The 20,885-nt window shown below is 38.9% G+C and overlaps 1 protein-coding gene and 1 long non-coding RNA gene across 13 annotated transcripts in view; one reads left to right on the top strand and one right to left on the bottom strand.

Annotated features, from left to right (window-relative positions):
* Window positions 1-563: 563 nt before the first annotated feature.
* On the top strand, window positions 564-19,221 carry LOC120581626 (uncharacterized). The gene is made up of 3 exons (XR_005647356.1): window positions 564-670; window positions 13,599-13,737; window positions 18,821-19,221. It is a non-coding gene; the product is annotated as an uncharacterized LOC120581626 (long non-coding RNA).
* Window positions 829-20,885, bottom strand: part of SGCD (sarcoglycan delta) — a 1,323,040-nt gene continuing 1,302,983 nt past the window's right edge. For all 12 annotated transcript variants that reach the window (XM_039836682.1, XM_039836683.1, XM_039836688.1 and 9 more), the window contains 2 exons: window positions 2,622-2,745; window positions 829-1,244 (listed from right to left, as the gene is read on the bottom strand). In XM_039836682.1, the coding sequence (XP_039692616.1) occupies window positions 1,071-1,244; window positions 2,622-2,745 (298 nt within the window). In that variant the 3' untranslated portion in view covers window positions 829-1,070. The remainder of the gene's footprint in view (window positions 1,245-2,621; window positions 2,746-20,885) is intronic.

Raw genomic sequence — 20,885 nt, 5'->3', positions numbered from 1 at the left:
ACCTACTAATCCCAAGAAATATATAAAAATAATTAGGTTCCCGATGCTAATTAGACTTCCATCTCCAAATGGCTCCTCTTGGGGCGGGGGTTCCACTCTTGGGAATTTTGATTGACCCAATCGTTTTGGGTTGGAGTCTGTTGAATAAGTCAAAAGTGAGGATGTAACATATTTTGAGCCATTTTTTCCCCCCATTAAACAGAGACACACCGTCCATTTATTCCTTGCCCGTAAGGCCACTGAGTAGCTTCCAAGCGACTGAGGAGCAGCTGTTATCCTATTTTGTGCTCATTTCTAACTCCTATTTTGACTGAGGGGAAATATGTGAGTTGCAAAAAGTAAGATCGTAGGAGCTGGGTGAGCTGTTCAAACTTTGCCAAAATTCATCCTCTTCATTTGCCTGACTATGAAACCCCCATAACATTTGACTGCAAAGGTAGAACAGCCACTTGGAGTTTTCATGGCTGACGTCTGCGGCATCGCCCCCTCCCTCGCTTGAAGAGGGCGAAGTTGGCCAGCCTTAGGAAAGTCACAAAAGGAAACCAAATATCTATTTTTAATTCAAGGGTCTCAGCGCTTGATCGTGACTTGGAGATTCCCGCCATCACTGCCTTGTAATGACACTACGAGAGAAGATGCGCTGTTACTCAAACATGTCGATGAATATTTGGTAAGTGTCCAATACACTGTGTGATTCTGAAGGGTCTGGGGAATACTGGGCCCAAATTAATGTTTTGACTTTATTAGGTAGTTGGTGGGGTCGGGATGGAAATGACAGTGGATATCACAGGGTCACCCATGGTTCCTTTTGTACTGAAACCTCATTTTATACAGAGGATATATATATTTATTTATATATATTTATATATATTTATATCCACCCATACACGCAACCACACGAGTACACACACACACACACGCACGCACACGCGCACACACGCGCACACACAGGCGCACACACAAAAGGTCTTTGATAGGCTTTCTGTGTTCTAGTAAAAATAGCTGGCAGACAGTGTCTAAAGCCAAAAAAAGGCCTTCTGCTGCCAACAGTGTCCACTGTGGATAGTCTCTCAAAGGCAGACACTTGTGTTTATCTGACAAGTGGAACCGGTTCCTGCCTGGGACAGAAATAGCCTCCCGTTGGCGCAGACGCAGATCTCGAAGACCTTCTGCCTCGTTCCGGTGGGCGTGTAGGATCCGTGAGGCAGTCTAGGTAGTTTGATTTTCGCAGCATCTAACTTAATCTGAAGGGTAAATAGGAAGGAAAGCGTTAGGGCCTGTCATTTATTCTCCTGACATTCAGAAGCAGCAGGTGAATGAATGTTCAACTTAAATCGAATGAGCACCTACTATGTGTTGAGTATTGTAGGCGCTGGGAATTCAGAGATGAATAAAACAAAGTCTCTACCCTTCCAGAAGCTTATATTCTAGCAAGACGACGTTGCACTGGCAATGCTATATATATATTAGCATTGTGCAAAAAATTTATTATGCAGAATGTGAATAGAGTCCTAGAGTAAAATAAATTTGGAAATGCCAGCTTAATTTTCTTTACTGTGGGACTTCTTGGACCCTAAATATGCCTGTTTGCGTGGTAAGTCTTCAAGAATCTGCAGCACTTTCTGGATTTAAGTGACTGATACGCTATGACTGATGCCTCCAGAGTCTGGACTCTGAGAGCTTTCAACTCTATACGTGATGAAGTCACTGTTTCTAAATGTGTGTGGTTTGGAATTTGTGGTTGTTTGAAGGACAGTTTTGATAACCGAATGGTTCTATCTGACTAGCTCTTTTAAAACAAATATAGCAAATGATAAACCAATCAAAAGCCAGTCTTGGTGTACAGAGGCAGCTGGAGATTGATTGCCTCTAAGTAGATACAAAAGGTGAAATACAGTTTAGCGTTAAAATTAAAAAAAAACACACATTTTTTTCCTCTTTTGAAAATCTGTAAATAGAAAACTTTGCTTATGAACACAATGAAGGCATTTTTAAAAGTTTGCAGTTGAATCATATTTTCTTTGGGGGTTTGGCTTACGTTGCTTGCAAAAAACACAAGCAGCCATTCTGTTCATGAAAGTGGGGTTGTGCTGGGGTAAGAATGAATATTTGCATCCTCTTATTGCCTAGTCTTTCCCTGTTGAGGTTTTGGCTCGTTCTGACTTGCGATGGCTGTTGAATTAGACTTCGTTCTCAATGAAAGTAGAAACACACAACATATACTTTAAAAATGACAAGTATATTAAGTTCATCTTTAGCCAGATGTGTGCGAGAGACAGCTTAATTAAACCAGCTCCCTAAATCGTATCTTAAGGTGACATGAGACAGATTTGGAAACAGCGTTCCTTTTTATAACCATATGTATAATTCTGTGCTGGGAATACATGCTATTATCTCAGCATCTTACAAATAATGAGTCCTAATTTTTATGTGTTGTGGATTTGGTTTATCTTATTCAACATATTTGTTCCAGAAATAAAACTAAAACCTTGTGACTGGCAGCCTTTGCTGTCGCAGTGTAGGATCAACCTCAGTGGCAAAGAGAGTAACAAACCAGTTTTGGGAAAGGTTGGCTTGTTGGAACTGCATCTTTCTGGACTTCTGTCCCTCTCACCCCGTACCTCTCCGTCTTTGGACTCCAGTCTCAGCTCTGTTCTGCAGGTGGCTTCCATGTTGCCGGCTTCTGCGTTTATTTCTACTCCTTTTGGGGCCTCCATCACCAGAGACCGGGTTGGGGACTCCAACCTGAAATAGACACAAGATGTTTCAGTATTTGATCAGGGAATTTTTCTAGCTTTGCCTTACAAACCTGGTCAAGTTGATGAGGGAGAACACATCTGGGCTTTATCATAATTGCATATCACACAGGTTGTAAGGAAGGAGTCTGAGCATCCTGGCTTCATTTTATCTTATACCCAGTCAGTTATTGCTTTATTGGTAAAATTAACCAAATTCTTATATAGATTTTGTTCCGTTTTAGACTAAGACAATCCCAGATCTAAACTGAGCTTCTTGAAACGGGTAGGTCTTCCTTCCACTTTGTCCTACTTTCTGTGTCTTCCACAGAGGCAGAGTTAGATGTGCTTGGGCTCAAGTCACGAGGCTGCCATTATATGACCTTGGGCAAGTCTTTCTTCTAACCTCTTTTTGCAAATTTTTCAAAGCTTCCGTTTCCTCATCTATAAAGTGCTTCAAATGGTGCCTGGCACATTGTAAGTGTATAATATGTACGGACCATTACAATCAGTGCTGTTACTATTATTATCATACCAGCACACCGTGACGAAATCTCGGGCCTTACTCAAACAGGCAGTTGTCAAAAGAAGATTTGGAACAGATCAGTGGTTGCTGGGGGTTAGAGAAGGGAAATGATTTGACTGCAAAAGAACAGCACAAAAAATGTTTTTTGGTGGTAGAACTGTTCTGTTTCTTGATGGCAGTGGGTTACATGTCTCTCTGTGAACACTCACATAATTATTCCCCCAAAAGAGTACATATGATTGTAAGTAAAAAAATAAATTGAGAGAGAGAGAGAATCGGCCACACTCCATGTTAATTATTGTGGCTAAACAGAGACTAACACTCCTTAGAAAGATTTTTGCCTAATTCATTTAATGTGAAAAACATTACCCATCCCCTGAATAGACCAGATTTTATCATTATTACCCAACAGAAATGAATGAAGATCTCACTCTCTGTTACAGAGAAAATGCCTCAACTAGGAAGCAAGGACCTCAGCATGGCTCTCAGACTGCTCTGATTCCAGAGCCATTTCCTGTTTTATTTCTGTGTTCCTAACTTTCAGACACTTTGAACGCGTTAACATGGACCATCACCTTGTCAACTGCTGGCTCCCTGTTCTGCTTCTACCACTCCCTACGGGTCAGGCAAACCCTCCTGGGCTTCAGGAAGTGGCAGGAAGAGCCAGCTGACCAGTGGGACACCACCACTGAGGTCCCCAGCCATATCCCACAGGTGCCAAGAGAGGGCTCTCTCACACTTCCCAGGTCTGGGTTCCTGAGGTTTGCTTCCAGGCAGCAGCCAGCTCCACTGATTTTTGTATTTCCCATCCAGTGACTCAACCCCAGTAACAGAGAAACCACAGGTCTGTAGTACTCATGAGAGGACTGGCCTGAGCATCTGTTTAACTCATTCTTTCCTTTCCGACCTCCCTCCTGTGTGTTTAGTAAAAGTCTCCCTAGTCCGACCTTTTCCTCCTCACAAGACCTTCACCAAGTTGGTGTTGATCCAGGTGTGGTTCTGGCTCGAGTTATGATTTACTTCATTTGCATGTCTTTTTCCTCACTATAATAGCAGTATGAAGAGGGCGTCTTGTCACCAGAGCAACAGGGAGTGACATCTGTGCAGGGCAGCCTTGCCTGGGACTCAGACGCAACTCGGTTGAGCTCCTCCTGTGCTCTTGGCCTCCTCTCACTCTCGAAGTATGAAGATGGTTTGTGCCATTTTCTTCATTTGTCTCCTGTAAGGTCTGGCCGACTTACGCAGTTTATCCTACTTTTTCTAATGTCTTCTGTTTTCACTGACATTGATACCTTTCCCCTATGGCATCAGTTTCCTTTCTGATAAGATCACCTGCTCAACTCCAACTTCTTAATGGCACTGCTGCCGTCCACCTTCCCCAGGTGAGTGTGCTCATGCCAACTTCTCTCTTCCCCTCTTTCCTCCCTCCCCTATTTGATCTGTGAACTCACTCTCAGCCCACAACTTCGCGATACTCAGCATACTAATTCATCTCTAACCTGGACTGTTTTAATTGCCTCACAAGTTTTGTTTTTAATTTCCCCTTTTCTCCAGTGTACTTCACACGCAAATATGTCTTCCTAAAGTAAGTTTTGAATATGCCACTTCTCTTATCAAAACCATCATAAGTTCCTTAGAAAAGATCCGGACCCTTGAGCTTATTCAGCCATTTAGAATGTTAGCCTTATTTCTTGCCACAAACATCAGCTATGTTTTATTGAGCACCGACTAGGTGATGGACCCTGTGCAAAGTGCTGTCTCTCTTAATCCTCACAAAATCCCCGTGAATTTGCCATTCCCTTGGTCCTAACTGTAGAAACAAGGAAATGTAAGTGACTTGCTCAGGATCGTACATCTAGTCAAAGGGCAGAGTCCATATTCAAATTCTGGTTTAGAGGACATCAAAGCCAGTTGCCTTATGACTCCCAGAAGAACTGGGCTGCTTTCCTGTCCGTCATATCTTCATGCCATTCTTTGCAATTAAATGCCACCTCTTTCTTCATGGAATTAGCCCTTGTATTTCCAGAACCAGTCTGAAGATAAGGTGATATAACTACAAATGGCTCAGTGACACATGCATCCAAGTATACAGCAGTTCTCATAATTTATTTAAACAGTTGATATATCAAACTCGGGATACAGTGGATGTGTTCATATTTGGTACGTAGCATTCAAAGCAAATGACTCATACAGAAAGAAAGTTGGAGGGAAGAAAGAGCTCGATGTAGAAAAAAATGTGTAGAGCTTGGAGAACTTTATCAGATGGAGCATTGGCATTGCTGACAGGCATCAGAATTCTCTTTCCTCTTGCTCACCTGTGGGCTCTGAGACCAGTGAGAGGCTCCACGACCAGAGTGGACTCTGAAACAAGTGCTGCCTTTTCTCCTTGCTGTGAGCCTTGGAAGCACCAGGCTGCCGAGCAAGGCAGCTACTTGGAAACTGTCTTTATTGTGAAAGGCAGGAATGACAATTTCCTGGAAGCAGAGACAAAAAGGTAACATTAAGATGGGCTTTCTGTTTCAGAGCCCATCTTAATGTTTTTGGCTGTTAGGAATTTTTAAGTTTGTTCATATGCTCATCTTTCCATTGTGGCAAAAGCTCCTGGAGGAGCCCCGTGGGAGCAGACGAAGCGCGGCTGAAGAGATGTGGTCAATTTCTCACCACAGATTCCCAGTCACAGCACAGTGGCTTAGATGGCACCGAGCGAGGAAAACTGGCTGGAGGCATCCTCCAGACGGCGGGAAGTGAGGATCTTGCTGGCTCTTGGAAATGAACAGGCTTCCATGAGGAAGAAGTGCGGCCCTTTTGAGGGAGGGCGGAAGGGCCTCAGAATGGAAGAGCGGTGAGGAAGGGAAGTCCAGGGGCCGGGCCGTATCCTAGGGAACAGTGGTTCTCAAATGTATCAGGGTCCCCTGGAGAGCTTGTTGAAACGGGCTGATGGGCTCCAGCCCCAGTGTTTGATATATAGAGCAGGTCTACGGTGGTGCCCAAACACTTGCACTTGTCACGTGTTACCGGTGCTGCTGAAGCTGCTGGTTTGGGGACCACACCTTGAGAACTACTCTAAAGCAAAAGTCATAATCTCAAGTATACACTAAGGCTAGATAGGTGATGTAAATGAATTACCCCTAAGACAGTTGTAAGGAAAACAACAGCCTCTGCATGGGACGTGACAAATGATGAAGACGCTCTCTATGGGGGCCGCTGCTATTCTAATCTAGCTGATTTCTGCCAGGGCTTCTGATTAAAAATAGCTTTTTTTCTGATTAAAAATAATTTTATTCTGAATCATTAAATTTTTACAATTGGTGCACAAGATTTCTGAAAATATAAATATGGTGTAAAGAATGACTATGCAGTAGACCTTGTATATTCATCATCCTTTTAAAAAACTTTTTTCTTGCCTTTGAGTTCCTCTTCCTAATTCCTTCCATTTCCTTCTCTCAAGGATAACTACTATTATGAATTTTGTATTTGCTGTTTTCTTGCTTTTCTTTATAATATTACTACATTTGCTTCCTTAAATAATATATTGTTTACTATCATGTTTTTGAACTTTACGCATAGGATGATTCCACTTAGTATTTAGTGAGTTTTTTTTCCCCCTCAACATTATGTACCTGAGATGAATCCATGTATTGAATTTCCATGGTGTTATCTTACATCATGACTCATTTGTCCATCTTTCTGTTGGACATTTGAGTTGGTTCCATGTTTTTGTTTCCACAAAGAGTGCATCTGTACACATTCTTGTACGTGGATTCTGGCGCACATTTGTAAATTCTCTTTAGGACACATATGTGAAGAGTGGCATTGCTAGCTTCTAGTATATGCATATCTACAGATTCATTAGATACTTTCCCACCAGTAGTGTATAGAGTTCTGGTTATTCTACTTTCTTGCTGGCATTTCATATTGTTTCGTATGAAATGAGTGTGAAATGGGATGCTATTGTCTTTTAAATTTACATTTCTCAGATTAGTAATGGAGTTAAGCATCTTTTGCTTTGTAAGCCATTTGAGATTCTCCTTCAGTGAAATGTCTTCTGTCTATTTTAATTTTGTTATTGTTATTTTGTGTGTGGATTATAGTAGTACTTTGCATATTCTGAAAAATATTTAGCAGTTCTGTAGACTGACAGTTTTTTTTGAATCTGTTTTTTCACTCTATGCTTAGCATCTTTACATGAACGAAGTTCTACATTTTAATAGCCACAGATTTATAATCTTTTCCTCTAGGGTTTGTGCTTTCTGTGTCGCATTTGAGTAACCCTTCCTTACACTGAGGTCATATAGCTCATCTATATTTTCAATATTTTATGTTTTGCTTTTTCATTAAGTCTCTAAGTCACCAGATAATTTCTGTGTATGGTGAGGTCAGAAGTGGGGGTCAGAACAGATGCAGACCAATAGGCTTGGCATCATGTATTGAAAAGCCCATATTTAGCTCTATGACAAGTGATGTTGTCATACACCCATGGGTCTCTTTTAGGGCATTCTGTGTCCATTTCATCATTCTAGTCATATATCCCTGTGACAATAATTATTTTAGCTTAAATTCTTTATATTTCATAAGGCAAGTCCTCCTACCTTGTTCTTCAAGAATGTCCTAGTTATTGGTCTTCCACATACTTTTCATAATGAACTTAAGTTTTATAAGGAAGCCCTTTTGGAATTTTGATTGGATTTATTCCCATTCCATGAACATTGCATCTGTCTCTAGTTAGGTTTTCTTTGATGCATTTCAGTAGACTTTAACAATTTTCTCTGCGTTCAGCATATCTTTTGTGGTTATTGAAAATGGTATTTTTGTTAAAAGCATTTCTCTTACTCCCATTTCTTTTTCCTATTGTATTGCTGTTCTCTCTTTTTTTTTTCTGTACGTTGATATTTTATTTCACACTGTGACAAATTATCTTATTTTTCATAATTTGTGCACAGGTTGTTTTAGGTTTTCTTTGTAGTCACTATTTTAATTTATGACAGTTTATTCTTTTATTTCTCATGATTTTTATTATTTTTCTTTCTATACTATATTGCGTAAGACTGTCCAATACTGTGTGGACTAGAAGCAAAGAAACAGCAATCTCATTGCTTCCTGACTTTGCAGGGAAAACGTTCAACAATTTACCATTAAACGTGACTTTTTGTTATAGATTTTTTCAAATAATTTTTTTATTAAAATAGGAAAGTTATCTTCTATTCTTATTTTGCTAAGAGATTCTATCGTTAATGTGAACTTTATCAAGGGCTATTTTATTCTTCATATATTGAGATAATATAGTTCTCCTTAATGTGGTGAATTATATTAATTTACCAATAACAATCCACTCCTGTGATTTTTTTTAAGCATTAACTCAACATTGTCATTGTGTATAATCTCTTCCTTATATCCGAAACTATTTGTTAATTTTTAAAGGATTTTGCACCTGTGTTCATAAGTGAGTTTATCCTATAATTTCTCTTTCTTAACAATATCTTTGTCAGGTTTTATTTCTTTCCTGTATTCTAGAATTCGTCCTTTGTATGTTTAAACTCATTGATAAATCTGTTCATGGGAAAAAAAACTTATTTCCATTTTAAAAAACATTTTTAGGATTATGTAGGTTTTGTGCTTCCAGGTTTGTTTTGGTTATCTTTTCTCTTGATATCTTTCCATTTCATGTAAAGGTTTGAATTTGTTGGGAAACTCTTCTTAATATCTTCATGTTAAATGTTGCCTGCATTTGTAGTTATGTCTTTTTTTTTTTTACATTCCAAATATTTTTATTTCTTTTATTCCTCTGGAGCACTACTACCAATTATTAGTCTTTTCAAAGAGCTAACTTTTGGCTTTGTCAAAAGTTTTATGTATATTTCTAGTTCTTCAATTTTTCCTTGTCTTTTTGTTCCATATAAATTAGAAAAATTCTACAGTTGTTTTGAAGTTCTACAATGTGTTGCCTTCTTAGTTAATTTTTGTCTTTCTTAATTTTTAACATACATATTTAAAGTTATGCATTTTTCTCTGGCAGACTCCCAAAGGTGTATTTATAATATAGATGTAAATACTTTATAATTTTAGTTTGAGTTCTCCTGTGGTCTATGAGTTTTATAGAATGGTTTTCCTTAAATTCTAAATATGTAAGATTTTCTAGGACATATTTTCTTCATTGGTTTTAAATTTTCGAACACCGATTTTGAACTGATAATCTTATATGATAATGGTTTCTATATAAAATCAATTCTTTAAAAATCGAGACTAGGTTTTTGGCCCAGTATGTGTCAATTTTTATAAATATGCTCGTTTGAAAAGAATGTGTGTTCTGCAATTGGTACTATGTTCCATAGATGCCTATTAACTTAAGATATTTAATTCTTCTGTTCAAATACACACATATTTGATCTATCAGTTACTAAAAGATATATGTTATTAGAGGTGTGTTTTAAATAAATATCACCTTAGAGTTATTCTATCTTCCTTATCTAAGTATAGTGGTCTTTATTTCTTATAATGTTTTTTTTTGCGTTAAAATCCATTTTGCCTCTTAGTTCTTTGTTTCTGTCAGTATTTTCTCTGGAGACATTTTCCCATACTTTTAAATATCAACCATTCTTTATGGTTGTGTTTTAGGTGTTTGTCTCATGTAACTGGATTATTTATTTTTTTTCAGATGACTTTTTATTGAAGGAAACTTTACATACAGTGAAATGCAGATATTTTTATTTTACTGACAAATACACATTGTATATATTTAAAGTGTACAACGTGATGTTTTGATATATGTATACATTGTGAAATAACTCCCCCATTTAAGCTAATTATCCAATCTATCACCTCACATATTTACCACCCCCTCTCCTTCCCCAGTAAGAACACTTAAGATCTATTCTCTTAGCAAATTTCAAGTATACAATACATCATTATTAACTATAGTCACCATGCTGTACATTAGATCTCCAGGACTCTTTGATTTTATAACTGAAATTTGTACCCTTCATCTAATCTCCTGTTAGATATTTGGTTGTTTTCAGTTTGGGGCCATTTTGTACAAAGTACTATGAACATTCTTCCAGAAGTCTTTTTGACAACAATCTTTTTCATTTCTCTTAAATAAGTAGCCATGAAAAAAATTACTGTTACAGAATAGGTGTGTTTTTAAAAAGCGTGGTACTGCAGCATTTAAGATGGTCCCCAGTGATCCTCGGCTCCTGGAATTCATGCCCTTATGTAATTCTCTCTCTTCCATGTGGGTGGATGTAGTGACTTGCTTCTCTACACGAGTAGAAGATGGTAAAAGTCATGATGGGATGCCACTTAGGAGATTAGGTTATAAAAAGACAATGGCTTCCATCTTGGGTTTGTGCTCCCATTGCCTTACTCTGAGGGGAGCCAGCTGCTATGTTAAGAGCTGCCCTATGTAGATATCTAAAAACTGAGGGAGCCCATTAGCCTATAAAGAACTAAGATCCTCAATCTGTCTATAGGGAACTGAATCTTGTCAATAAGATTTGTGTATTTAGAAATGGGTCCTCCCCAAATCAAGCATTTGAAGAGATCACAGCCCTGGCCAACAGCTTAACTGCAGTCTTATAACTGATCTTGAGTCAGAGGCATCACTAAGTTGCACCCAGACTTCTGACCTATAGAAACTGTGAGATAATAACTGTTGTTTTAAGCTGCTAAATTTTAGGGTAATATGTGATATAGCCACAGATTAATACAATAAGAAACTGCCAAACCGTTTTCTCAGATAGTTGTACAATGTTACAGTCCTACCATCAATATCAGTGTAATTAAAGCTATTCTAGCAGCTAAAAAATGGTACTTTATTATGGTTTTCCGTTCTCTGATGACTAATGCTACTGAGTGGATTTTCATCTGGGTATTTAAAGATATTCTTTTGGGAGAGATGCTTAAATCTTATGCCCAATATTTTTGCAGTTTGGTGTTTGTGTTTTTGTTATTGATTTCCTATACCTTCTGGGTAAAATTCATTTTTAGACAGACAGGTAGTCAGGTAGATAGATGGACTCACATCTATATATAGATCTCGCATCTTTCAACTTTTGCAGAAAGAAAACATTGAATTTGTTCTAAATTCTTTCCTTTCCCATATCTATTTAAAAGCCTGTGGGATTTTGATTGGAATTGAGTTGAACCTATAGATCAATTTTGGAAAGAGTTAACAATATTGAGTCTTTAATGGAATTTTTTTAAAAAAAGTGTAACAGTCCAAATCCACTATTCCTGATTTATATGGTATTGTTATGTATTTTGGTTTGTGTTCTTTAATCCAGCAACATTACTGTTTTCATAATTAATGCTAATTTACATATCCATGTATTTTTCACTTATTCTTCTCTTATTTTAAGTTTCTCCCTTTTTTTTAACATTGAGAAAATCCTTGATATTTTCTTTTAGTGAGGGTTGCAGGGCAAATCCTCAGTTTCGTTTTTCTGAAATGTGTTTTTAATTTGCCCTTGTGTAAAGGATTTGGGCTGGATGCACAACCTTGCTGATAGTTATTGTCTCTCAGGAATCGAACATATTTCTCTATATTCTGGTTCTCACTGTTGTGGTTAAGAAGTCAGCTGTCAGTCTAACTTCAATTTTAGAACTTCTGTTTGGTTCTTTTGTCTCCTGCTTTTTATCTGTGATGTTTTGCAGTGTCATTCTGATATGCCTGGATGTGGATTTCATTTTACTTACTTTACTTAAATTTTTTTTTGACACTAAATTTGTAGTTTTGTGTCTTTCATCATTTCTGAGCAATACTCAGCTGATATGTCTTTGAAAATCGTTTTGGCTTCATTCTTTCTCCTCATTCTGAATGAAACTTGGATTAGACATTCTCACTCTAGCATTCCTATTATTCTGCTTCCCTGCTGTCTGGATGATTCTTCAGATATATTTTCATGTTCAGTTATTTTTCTTGTTATCTATGTCTTATCACATCCATTGGAGTTTTACTTTTTGAGATATTTTCGTTTCCAGAAATTCTGTTCAGCTCATTTTCTAATCTGTTATTTTGTATATTTTTTAGTTTTTACTCTTTCAATTCATTCTTTGGTTTCTTTACTCCTAGTAAACATTTATTTTATACATTTCTCTGCTAATTCTTGATTTTATATGGTATTGAATTCTTGATTTATATGGTCTGAAGCGTCCATGGGTCTAAACTGGCTGCCTTGTTTCCCTTCCTTCTCTCTAAGCTCATGGTGTCTTGTTTCTGAGAGTGATTTGTACTACTTGAGTATGGATTCATATTTCTTGGGTCTTTATCTGTGAAAATTATTTGAGACTGGCATTTAAGGTGATTAGAGGATTTGCATTTGTTTCCATCAGTTACTGGTACCACTTTCGGCTTAAACTGTAAACTAATTTCTCTGCTTGAGGTAGTAGGACCACCCAGGTCATATGAATTCAAGCTACAAACGAGGGCGAGGGTCATTTCGGAGTTATCAAGCCTTTGGAGAAATGTTTTTCTCTTCCATTCAGTGCTGAGGTTGGAGACATTTCCTTTGCAGTCCTCTGGGTAAAAGGGTCAGAGATGGGGAAGACTAGGTTGATTGAATTCTATTTCATCCTTACACTGAGGATTTGGTACATTGGGGTCCCAATTTCACTGTGGGAGCTCTTAATTAGACTTCCTGCTTCAGGGGGACCCTGACATTTACTTTGTTCCCAGGACCCATGAGGCTGAAAACTGAAGCAGATTTCATATAGTTTAGCAAGATCTGTAAAGTTACAGCTTGGCTCAATTTTCAGATTACTTCTCTGGGTTCACATGCTGTTTTAGTTTTGGACTTTGATTAATCCTAAATAATTTCTAGTTCATCAATGCATTTAAAATGTTTTAAAAATATTTTTACCCAATAGTTTTGTTTTCAACTAAAACAACTGGTCAGGGTACTTAGACTATCACACGCTGCTGTACTAGAGGTCCACATATCTTATCATGAAATCACCTCATCTTTAAAGGTTGGCAACTTATTATCATTTATTATTATTTAAACCATAGATATGCCAACTTTCTGAGAGTCAGATCTGGCTTAACAGTGGCCAGTTAGCTAGAAAACTCTCTAGAAGTTTATCTGTCGGGGTTCAATTAGAGAAAGAGAGCCTCTTTGAGTGAGGTGTATAATGGGTACATGATAAAAATTTAACCTTATGCAGTGTGGGAGCTGGGTAAACAGTCTACATAAGGCTGTTGTCATTGTGTGTGATGCTGGCACCAGAAGTCAGCAGGATAGGCAGGCAGGCAGGGTAAATGGATGCGAAGTGGGGAGAGTGAGGATAAGTCCGGAACTCAGCAGGATGAACCGGAACCTGAGACAGTCTCTTACCCCATCTAGGTCTCTGATTGAGTGGACGAAAACCCGCTGCCCTTCTTTACGAAACTAAGAATGCTGTGGCCCAGGAGTTGGAGAAGCTGAAGGAGGATCCATTGACAGCTGGAGGATCTAAAGAATGGGGCTGCCCCACACCAACAAGGTGAGCTGGCAGGTGATCTCCAACAGGGCCTAGTACCCTGCACCACCTTCCAGTGTAAAAAAAAAAAATGTGGCTGTGGTTTTGCCCCCACCTTCCAAACCTCATGCGGCCCCCCTAGCTCAGAGAAGGGATTTCCTGAAAATGTGGTACCGGCTTGGCTTAGTTGGAACAATACAAATCCATACCATTATGTCATCCTGTTTTAAATGGCTGCTTTGGCTTAAAAACACTGTACTCAGTGGAATCAGTTTCAACTTCCAATATAGAAACTGGTCGAAATAAAATAAGCACCTACCAAAGGTGAGGAGAAACTTGGGCTTTTCTAATTATATAGGATCTACTTTTAAGTCAAGCCAGGGTTCCTTTGAAATTCACCCTTCTCACATACGCAGTAGCTATTTAAATTTTATGTATGAAGCTGTGTGTTTAGAGATCTGTCTTTAAATCCTGAGTTAGAAAACCTAAGCAGAGTATTCTAGGGTTCATCTCTAATGATTGAAGAAATGGGTTGGATACTGTCATTTGAAGGCCTTTTCTTTTAGAAAAGCAGTGATATTCTGTCCTTTAGAGCAAAGCCATTTTGAAATTTGCTTTTATGGAAGGTAAGCCAGATCATCACAAAACACTCTTTTGAATCAACCCTTTTTTTCCCCCAGTGTAGAGCTTGTTAGTTTATTTAATAAACATTTATTATACTAGACCTAAGGGGACAGAGAAATGGCCTGTGTCCCAGACTGGTAGAGTCATTAGGAAGTGGCTCATTTATTTGGATAACATTTATTGAATTCTTATTCGCAAAATGCTGGGGTGATAGTTGTAAACAATATAGACCTAATCCCTGCCTTAGTGAGTTTAGGTGCCATTGAAGATGAGATACTTTAAGCAACTATTTGTTTATGTTGGTGAGGAATCCTTGTTGAAGTACAGGGGATTATAAGAATTTATATAACTGAGGACTGGCTTGTAGGAAGAGTTGGGGTCTGGAAAGGCTTATGTTGACATCTGAAGAATGAGAAGGAGTGGGCCAAACACATGGAGTAGCATGCATGGACACCTTTAGGGAAAAAATAGTTTTGTAGCTTAAAAAAAAATGGAAAGAAGGTTGCTAGAGAATGTGATATTAATAAGAAGAGGTAAGAGAGGGGTTAGGCATGGCCTTGCAGAATATGGCGAGACAATAAAGGATTTTAAATGGAGTGGGGGGTATAAGGGCATAAAAAGATAACAGACAACATGATCCGATGTCCGTGTTTGAACGATTACTATGATTGTGATGATTAATTTTATGTGTCAACTTGACCGAGCCAAAGGGTGCCCAAACATTTGGTCAGACGTGACTCTGGTGTGTGTCTGCGAAGGTGTTTCTGAATGAGATTAACATTGAAATTGGTGGGCCCAGTAAAGCAGATATGGGCGGCCTCATCTAGTCAATCGAAGCCGGAATAGAATGAAAGGCTGAGTAACAGACCTTTGCCTTCCCTGACTACCTGAGCAGGGACATTGGTCTTCTGACCTCAGACTTCAACTTATACCATCAGCTTGCTGACTGCAGATCTTAGGACTTCTCAGCCTTCATAATCAGGTGAACCAATTCCTTATGATAAATCTCAATCTATATATACTACATTAGTCAGAGTTCTAGATGCATAGAACCAACATACATACGTATGTTTGCATGTATATATATGTATGTGTATATATACACACACACATATGTGTGCATAAAATTATATATGTATCTGGCTACTGAGTAGAGAGAGGATAAGAAAGGACGAGAAGATTGCGAGGAGAAGAGCGTGACTTGGATTTGGTGATGGAATGAATCAAGAATGATTTCCAGTGTTGTGGGTTTTATAATGGTAGAGTCTGTGGGTCAGCCACTAAAATAGGAAGAGTGTAAGCAAAGAAAACTGTGAGTTGAGTTTTAGATATGTTGAATTGGAGGTGTTTGAAATGTCAAGGGGAAATGTGGCTATGCAGGGCTAGAGACAGAAAAGTGGGAGGTATGTTCGATCGTGGTTGGCAGCATGTTCCCATATTGCTGAGTTAATCGTAGTATGTATATGCAGCCTCAATGAAAACATAATTGGAATCCCTCGTTTGGCCTGGTGAGACTAGGAAGGTGCGCTCTGGGAACTGGTGGTCTCAGCCGAGTGACTATATAGGTGGCATCCTACCAGGGTGAATGTTTCCTCTGAGGTGCTCTCATTCTATAGGTAGAAACAAAGCAAAATCCTGACCAGAGTCCTAAAGAGCCCGGACTCTGTTTGTTGTTCTCTGAGCTGGTTTTGCAGCTCCTGTGTGGCCGAAGGACTATGACAAGGAGGAACTTGGTCATGTCTCTTAGGTGTAGGAAGCCCTGAGCAGCTGTTTATGGAACCATCACTTCCTGGCACATTTCTGCATTCACTTCAAACCTCTCCTTCTTTGCTTAAATTCCATGTCAAGTACCTGTGAAATATGGCATCACAACAGGGTCCCTTTCCTCCTCAGTTATACTCAGAAGTGTCATGAATCAAAAACAAAAAAACCCCACAAAACTTAAAATGCTATCACAAGGTCTGTTTTTAAAACTCAGAGAATAATTTATTTGCTGTTGGCATTATCAGTTTGTTCTCTCTGTTTCAAGCTCATTTTTTGTTGAAATTGTTTTTTGTTGAAACAGTGATTACTTATCTAGATTTCTCGTTTTCATTTCCTTCATCATCAGAATCTACATTAATCACTTCTAAGCCTGGACAAGCTTTTTGATGATATTTTGCTCCCATCTTCAGAGAATAGAGACAATGGCTTTCATTACTTTGGGAAGCGACCTTCAAAACATCATAAAAACTGAGCAATACATGGGGAACTGAAACAGCAGAGGGTTAGCACCTCAGTCTTTCCTAGGAAAGAGCAGATTCACACTAACACCGACACCTAGGTTACTCTGAGTTCTGAGCTTGAGGAAAAAACAAATGAATTATAATTGAAAGGGAAATGATTTAGAAAAAAGCACTGGGAGGGTTTGTAAGGTTGGTGGTGCTTGGGTCGATCGAAGGGAGTTCTTGGATTGGCTGGAGCCCATGGTTGGGATATTTCAATTCAATCAGAATCACATGGGAACTTTCAAAACTTGGGCCACATCTCATGCAAATTAAATCAGAATTCCAGGGCATATGAATTTTAAACAATTCATTTGGCGATGATTAAAAATCACTGACTTTGACTTAGCAGATCTCTGTATGTGTCACAGATATAACCATCTTTAACATGGATCCCTACCATCTGGCTGATGGGAATAGAATGGTTATGATATTGCTTCTGGGAGAAAAGTAGCCCAGGTTATAACCTCAGGAGCTAAGTTATGTACTTGACAAAATGAAGACCTGCAGGGCCTACTCTGTGGGTCCATTGCATACCTGGGTCACTTGCATTTTTAAGTTGCTGATCTGATGATCCTGTGTTTATAAAATTTTAGCGTATCAGTAGGACTCTTTACTTGGAGGGTACATATTTCTCAAATAATTTCTTCATTGATCTGAAAGTTCATTAGCTCTCATTGAATCTTCAAGAGCTCAAAGTTGAATTCCCATTTCAAGCAAAGTACCATAATTTGGTCGTGCTGTTGGATAACCGCTAATGCAGCAACAACCATTCTGGAAAAACTGCTTTGTTTCAGCGTAAATGGGCCACCTAAAGTAATGGTGAGATTTTGATGCTAGACAACTTTCAGAGCATGGTGCTGGCTACCATTGTGTTAAATACCGTGGTCCATTTAGTTTTCAGCTCGAAAATTCATAATGCTCCCTCTGACCTTTGGGACTCATACTGTATTTCTGAGTTAGGCATTCATAAAGTCTGATTCATAGGAATCTCAGAGGCCTCAAACGGAAGCCTAGTGCCAAGTCCAGGGACAGATTTGAGGTGCACATATCGGTAAATTTATATTCTATGCCCTGCACGGTGGGTACTTTTCACACCCATCTGGTATTTACTGCCAGCCCTACTCGTGAGAAGAGGCAGTGGAGCCTGGGAGGTTAAATGTCATGGTCTAGACCACATGCCTAGAGAGTCGTAGGGCAAACCCAGGCCTCCTGAATCCTAGCTAATATGTTTTATAATATTGCATGGTTCTGAGTATTGAAAAGTAGTTCACATATTGAGTGGAAACCTCATCCTGTAACCTGCTATGTCATCTGGAGTTCCCATAGGTTTGTGACCCAAATTTTAAAGACGAGCATTTGCTTTTAACAAGCAATTTGGTTATCCTAAGGTTTCCTTCAGCAAATCCTTCAGTGAGTGGATGTGAGAGCCCCTCCTGGTCACCCTGCCTGTAACAAATGGTAGGTCTACCTGGCCCATCCGCTAACCTTCTTCTTACTATGTCTGTTCTCTTGTCATGCTTCAAGTCTCATTTAAATGTCACCACTTTAGAGAGGCCTTCCCCTGACCATCCCTTCTCTCACCCAGTGACACTCCTTCATGCCACTGACCACAATTTGTAATGATTTGTTTACTTGTTTTAATCTTTCTTCTTCTAGAATAAACTCTGTAAGAGAAGTCACTCCACTAGATTTATGCCCGGCATCGAGAATGTTGTCTGGTATTCAGTAAATGTGTTGGAGCAATGTCCTTCTTAGATTCTGCTACACAGCACTGAAGATAGTGCTCCTGTCATGTTCTGAGTAAGGTCCAGGACTGAAAAACCCCCTTTCCTCTCCTCCCCTCACTTATTGGTATGAGTCTGGATAATTTATTATTGTAATCTAATTACATTAGAATTGGCAGCCATGTTAGCATTCTCTCATACGAGTTTAGACCAAAAAAAAAAAATAAATAAATCCCTTAGTTTGTGCCCTATTTTGCTAGTAACTGTCTCATTCTATATTTGTGCTGCTAGAGCCGTAGTTTCCCCCTCCTAAAATTTGTAATCTAAATTTCTTGGGAGGGAATATGGAATGGTGGTTTAAAGCCTCAGAGTCAGGATTCTGAGTCCAAGCACTTCCATCTGCTGGATGTTTGCCTCGGGAAAAATGGCTCACCCTTTTTGAGGCTCAGCTGTTTCTCATCTTCAATAGGGATAACAGTATCTCCCTTACAGGACTGGAAATGCAGGTGAAGCCTTGGTCGAGTACACAGGATGTGCTGGTAAGTGACAGCTTTTATTACCATATTCATTCAGATAAAAATTCTGTCACATCTCTTCCCCTCTGGCTTCCTTAACATTTCATCATCCACGAGAGGCAGCCTGGTTTACCTAGTGGCCACGTAACAAACTTGACTAAAAGCTTGACTGCCAACAGTAATTCTAATACAAAAAAATCAAAGGTGAGAGGCCAAAGAAGTCCATTTTTTCTTCACACAGTTTTTGACTGTTATGAAATTTACTAAAATGTTGATGACTTTGAGAGGGGAAAATCTTGACAGATTCTCTGTAGAATTTGTCAATTACTTTTGCCAGAGGTAAAAACTGATCACAAATATAGTGCCTTCGTAGTCTAACATGGGCTGCCGAACAACGATTAGAAGCTTAAATCTTGTAGCAAATCATGTTTCTCAGAACTGAGGTTTCCAAGGTGACTGCTTAAGAAACTACAGACGTGATAACTGCAGTTTCTGGAGAAGCTTCTCTGGTCCTTCCTGGACCCTACCATCTCCGAACCATTACATTCTTTACGCTGGGAGAGTCTTCTCAAATGAGAAAGGAACTAAATAATTGATTTAAAAATCAAAGAAATTATGTACATTTCCACACTCCCAGCTCTCATTAATGAGAGTAATAACTCTCAAGTCTTCTCAATAAGATCTGACGCTCTCTGAATGTTTAATGATCCATGCAACTAACCTGACTCTATGTGTGCCTCTTTGTGGATGATGAAATGTATAGGCTGTCAATTATTTTAGCAAAGAATAAAAATTAAATTCACAAACATGATTTAGATTTTTCCTTTACATGAAATCACTAGCTTCAATCTGGATTGGAAGTCAATTCAGCCCCATGGGACATTGTGTTATTGTAGAGGGAGCACTGGACTAGGAGTGGATTCTTAGTACCAGGTTTGCCACTAAGTTGTCATGGCGACCCACTCTCCTTTATGCAATGAGAGGGTTGGAGTAGCAGTTGAAATAGTTCCTCTACCAGCCCTAAAGTCCACTTTGTTACAGATTTTGGCAGAATAACAGCAAGTGAGTGTGTTGACTGCCATATGATCGTAATGCAAGAGATCACAACGATCTTGCTTTATCTTCAATGCTAATACTCAGTAGACATCTTAAAGAATACTCTGCATCTGTTTGTGTATATGTTGTATAAGAATCCTTGTCTGTGGGGACCAAAACCAGTGAGCTACATAGCTCTAAGAAGGCTGAAAAGCAGAAATTAATATCTCACATGCGAATAATTATACTTTATTCGTTTAATTTTGTAAAAGCCATTTAATAAAAAATTATACTCACCACGTATTAGGCTCTGTACTAGTAAAACGATTCTAGAATGAGGTCATTATACTATTAATATTGTTATTCACCCCCGTTTTACACACAGGGAAAGTGAGGCTGGGGAAGTTATGCCGAAGGTCACACAGCGAGGAGGGAGTAGCTGTTTCAACCACAGCTCTATCACCAGACCCCACATTTTTAAGAGCTATCCTGAAACTGCTTCTATTTACTGAGAATGAGCAAATGTTAGAATAACAACTAAGTTTTAGGACTCTAGGGGAAAAGTAAATGACAATCAAGTAAAACTTAGGGAGTACCTTATTTGTGTTGAAGGACATTTCAGATGTGAATATATCATTTAACATTTCCATTTTTGGTCCAGCCATGAAATAATTAATTTGGTTATTGACAATCCATTTCAGGATCCTCTCTTAGTTAAAAGGCTAACTATAGGAAGCCCGGAGTAGCATTGGAAAGCACCGTGGACAGAGGTCCCTGATTTGTGACTGCTTAATAATAATGATCACGAGGGGCTGAGCCTGTACATGTTTTGGACGTTCACATGGCCCAGGGCATCCACCACAGTACCAGGTAGAATCCCTATTGAACAGGTGAGGTTCGCTAAGGTGCAGTGATTTGCCCAAGGCCACCCAGTCACTTGACTCACAGAGGCGGGATGCTGTTTGACCAGGACTGTCTGGCTTCAAAGTAGCCTTCTTAAAACCTTT

Source organism: Pteropus medius, unplaced genomic scaffold (genome assembly GCF_902729225.1).
Source record: "Pteropus medius unplaced genomic scaffold, Ma_sr-lr_union100, whole genome shotgun sequence".
Taxonomy (NCBI): domain Eukaryota; kingdom Metazoa; phylum Chordata; class Mammalia; order Chiroptera; family Pteropodidae; genus Pteropus; species Pteropus medius.
The sequence above is the reverse complement of the archived record's forward strand: the minus strand, read 5'-3'. Positions and strand labels throughout refer to the sequence as shown.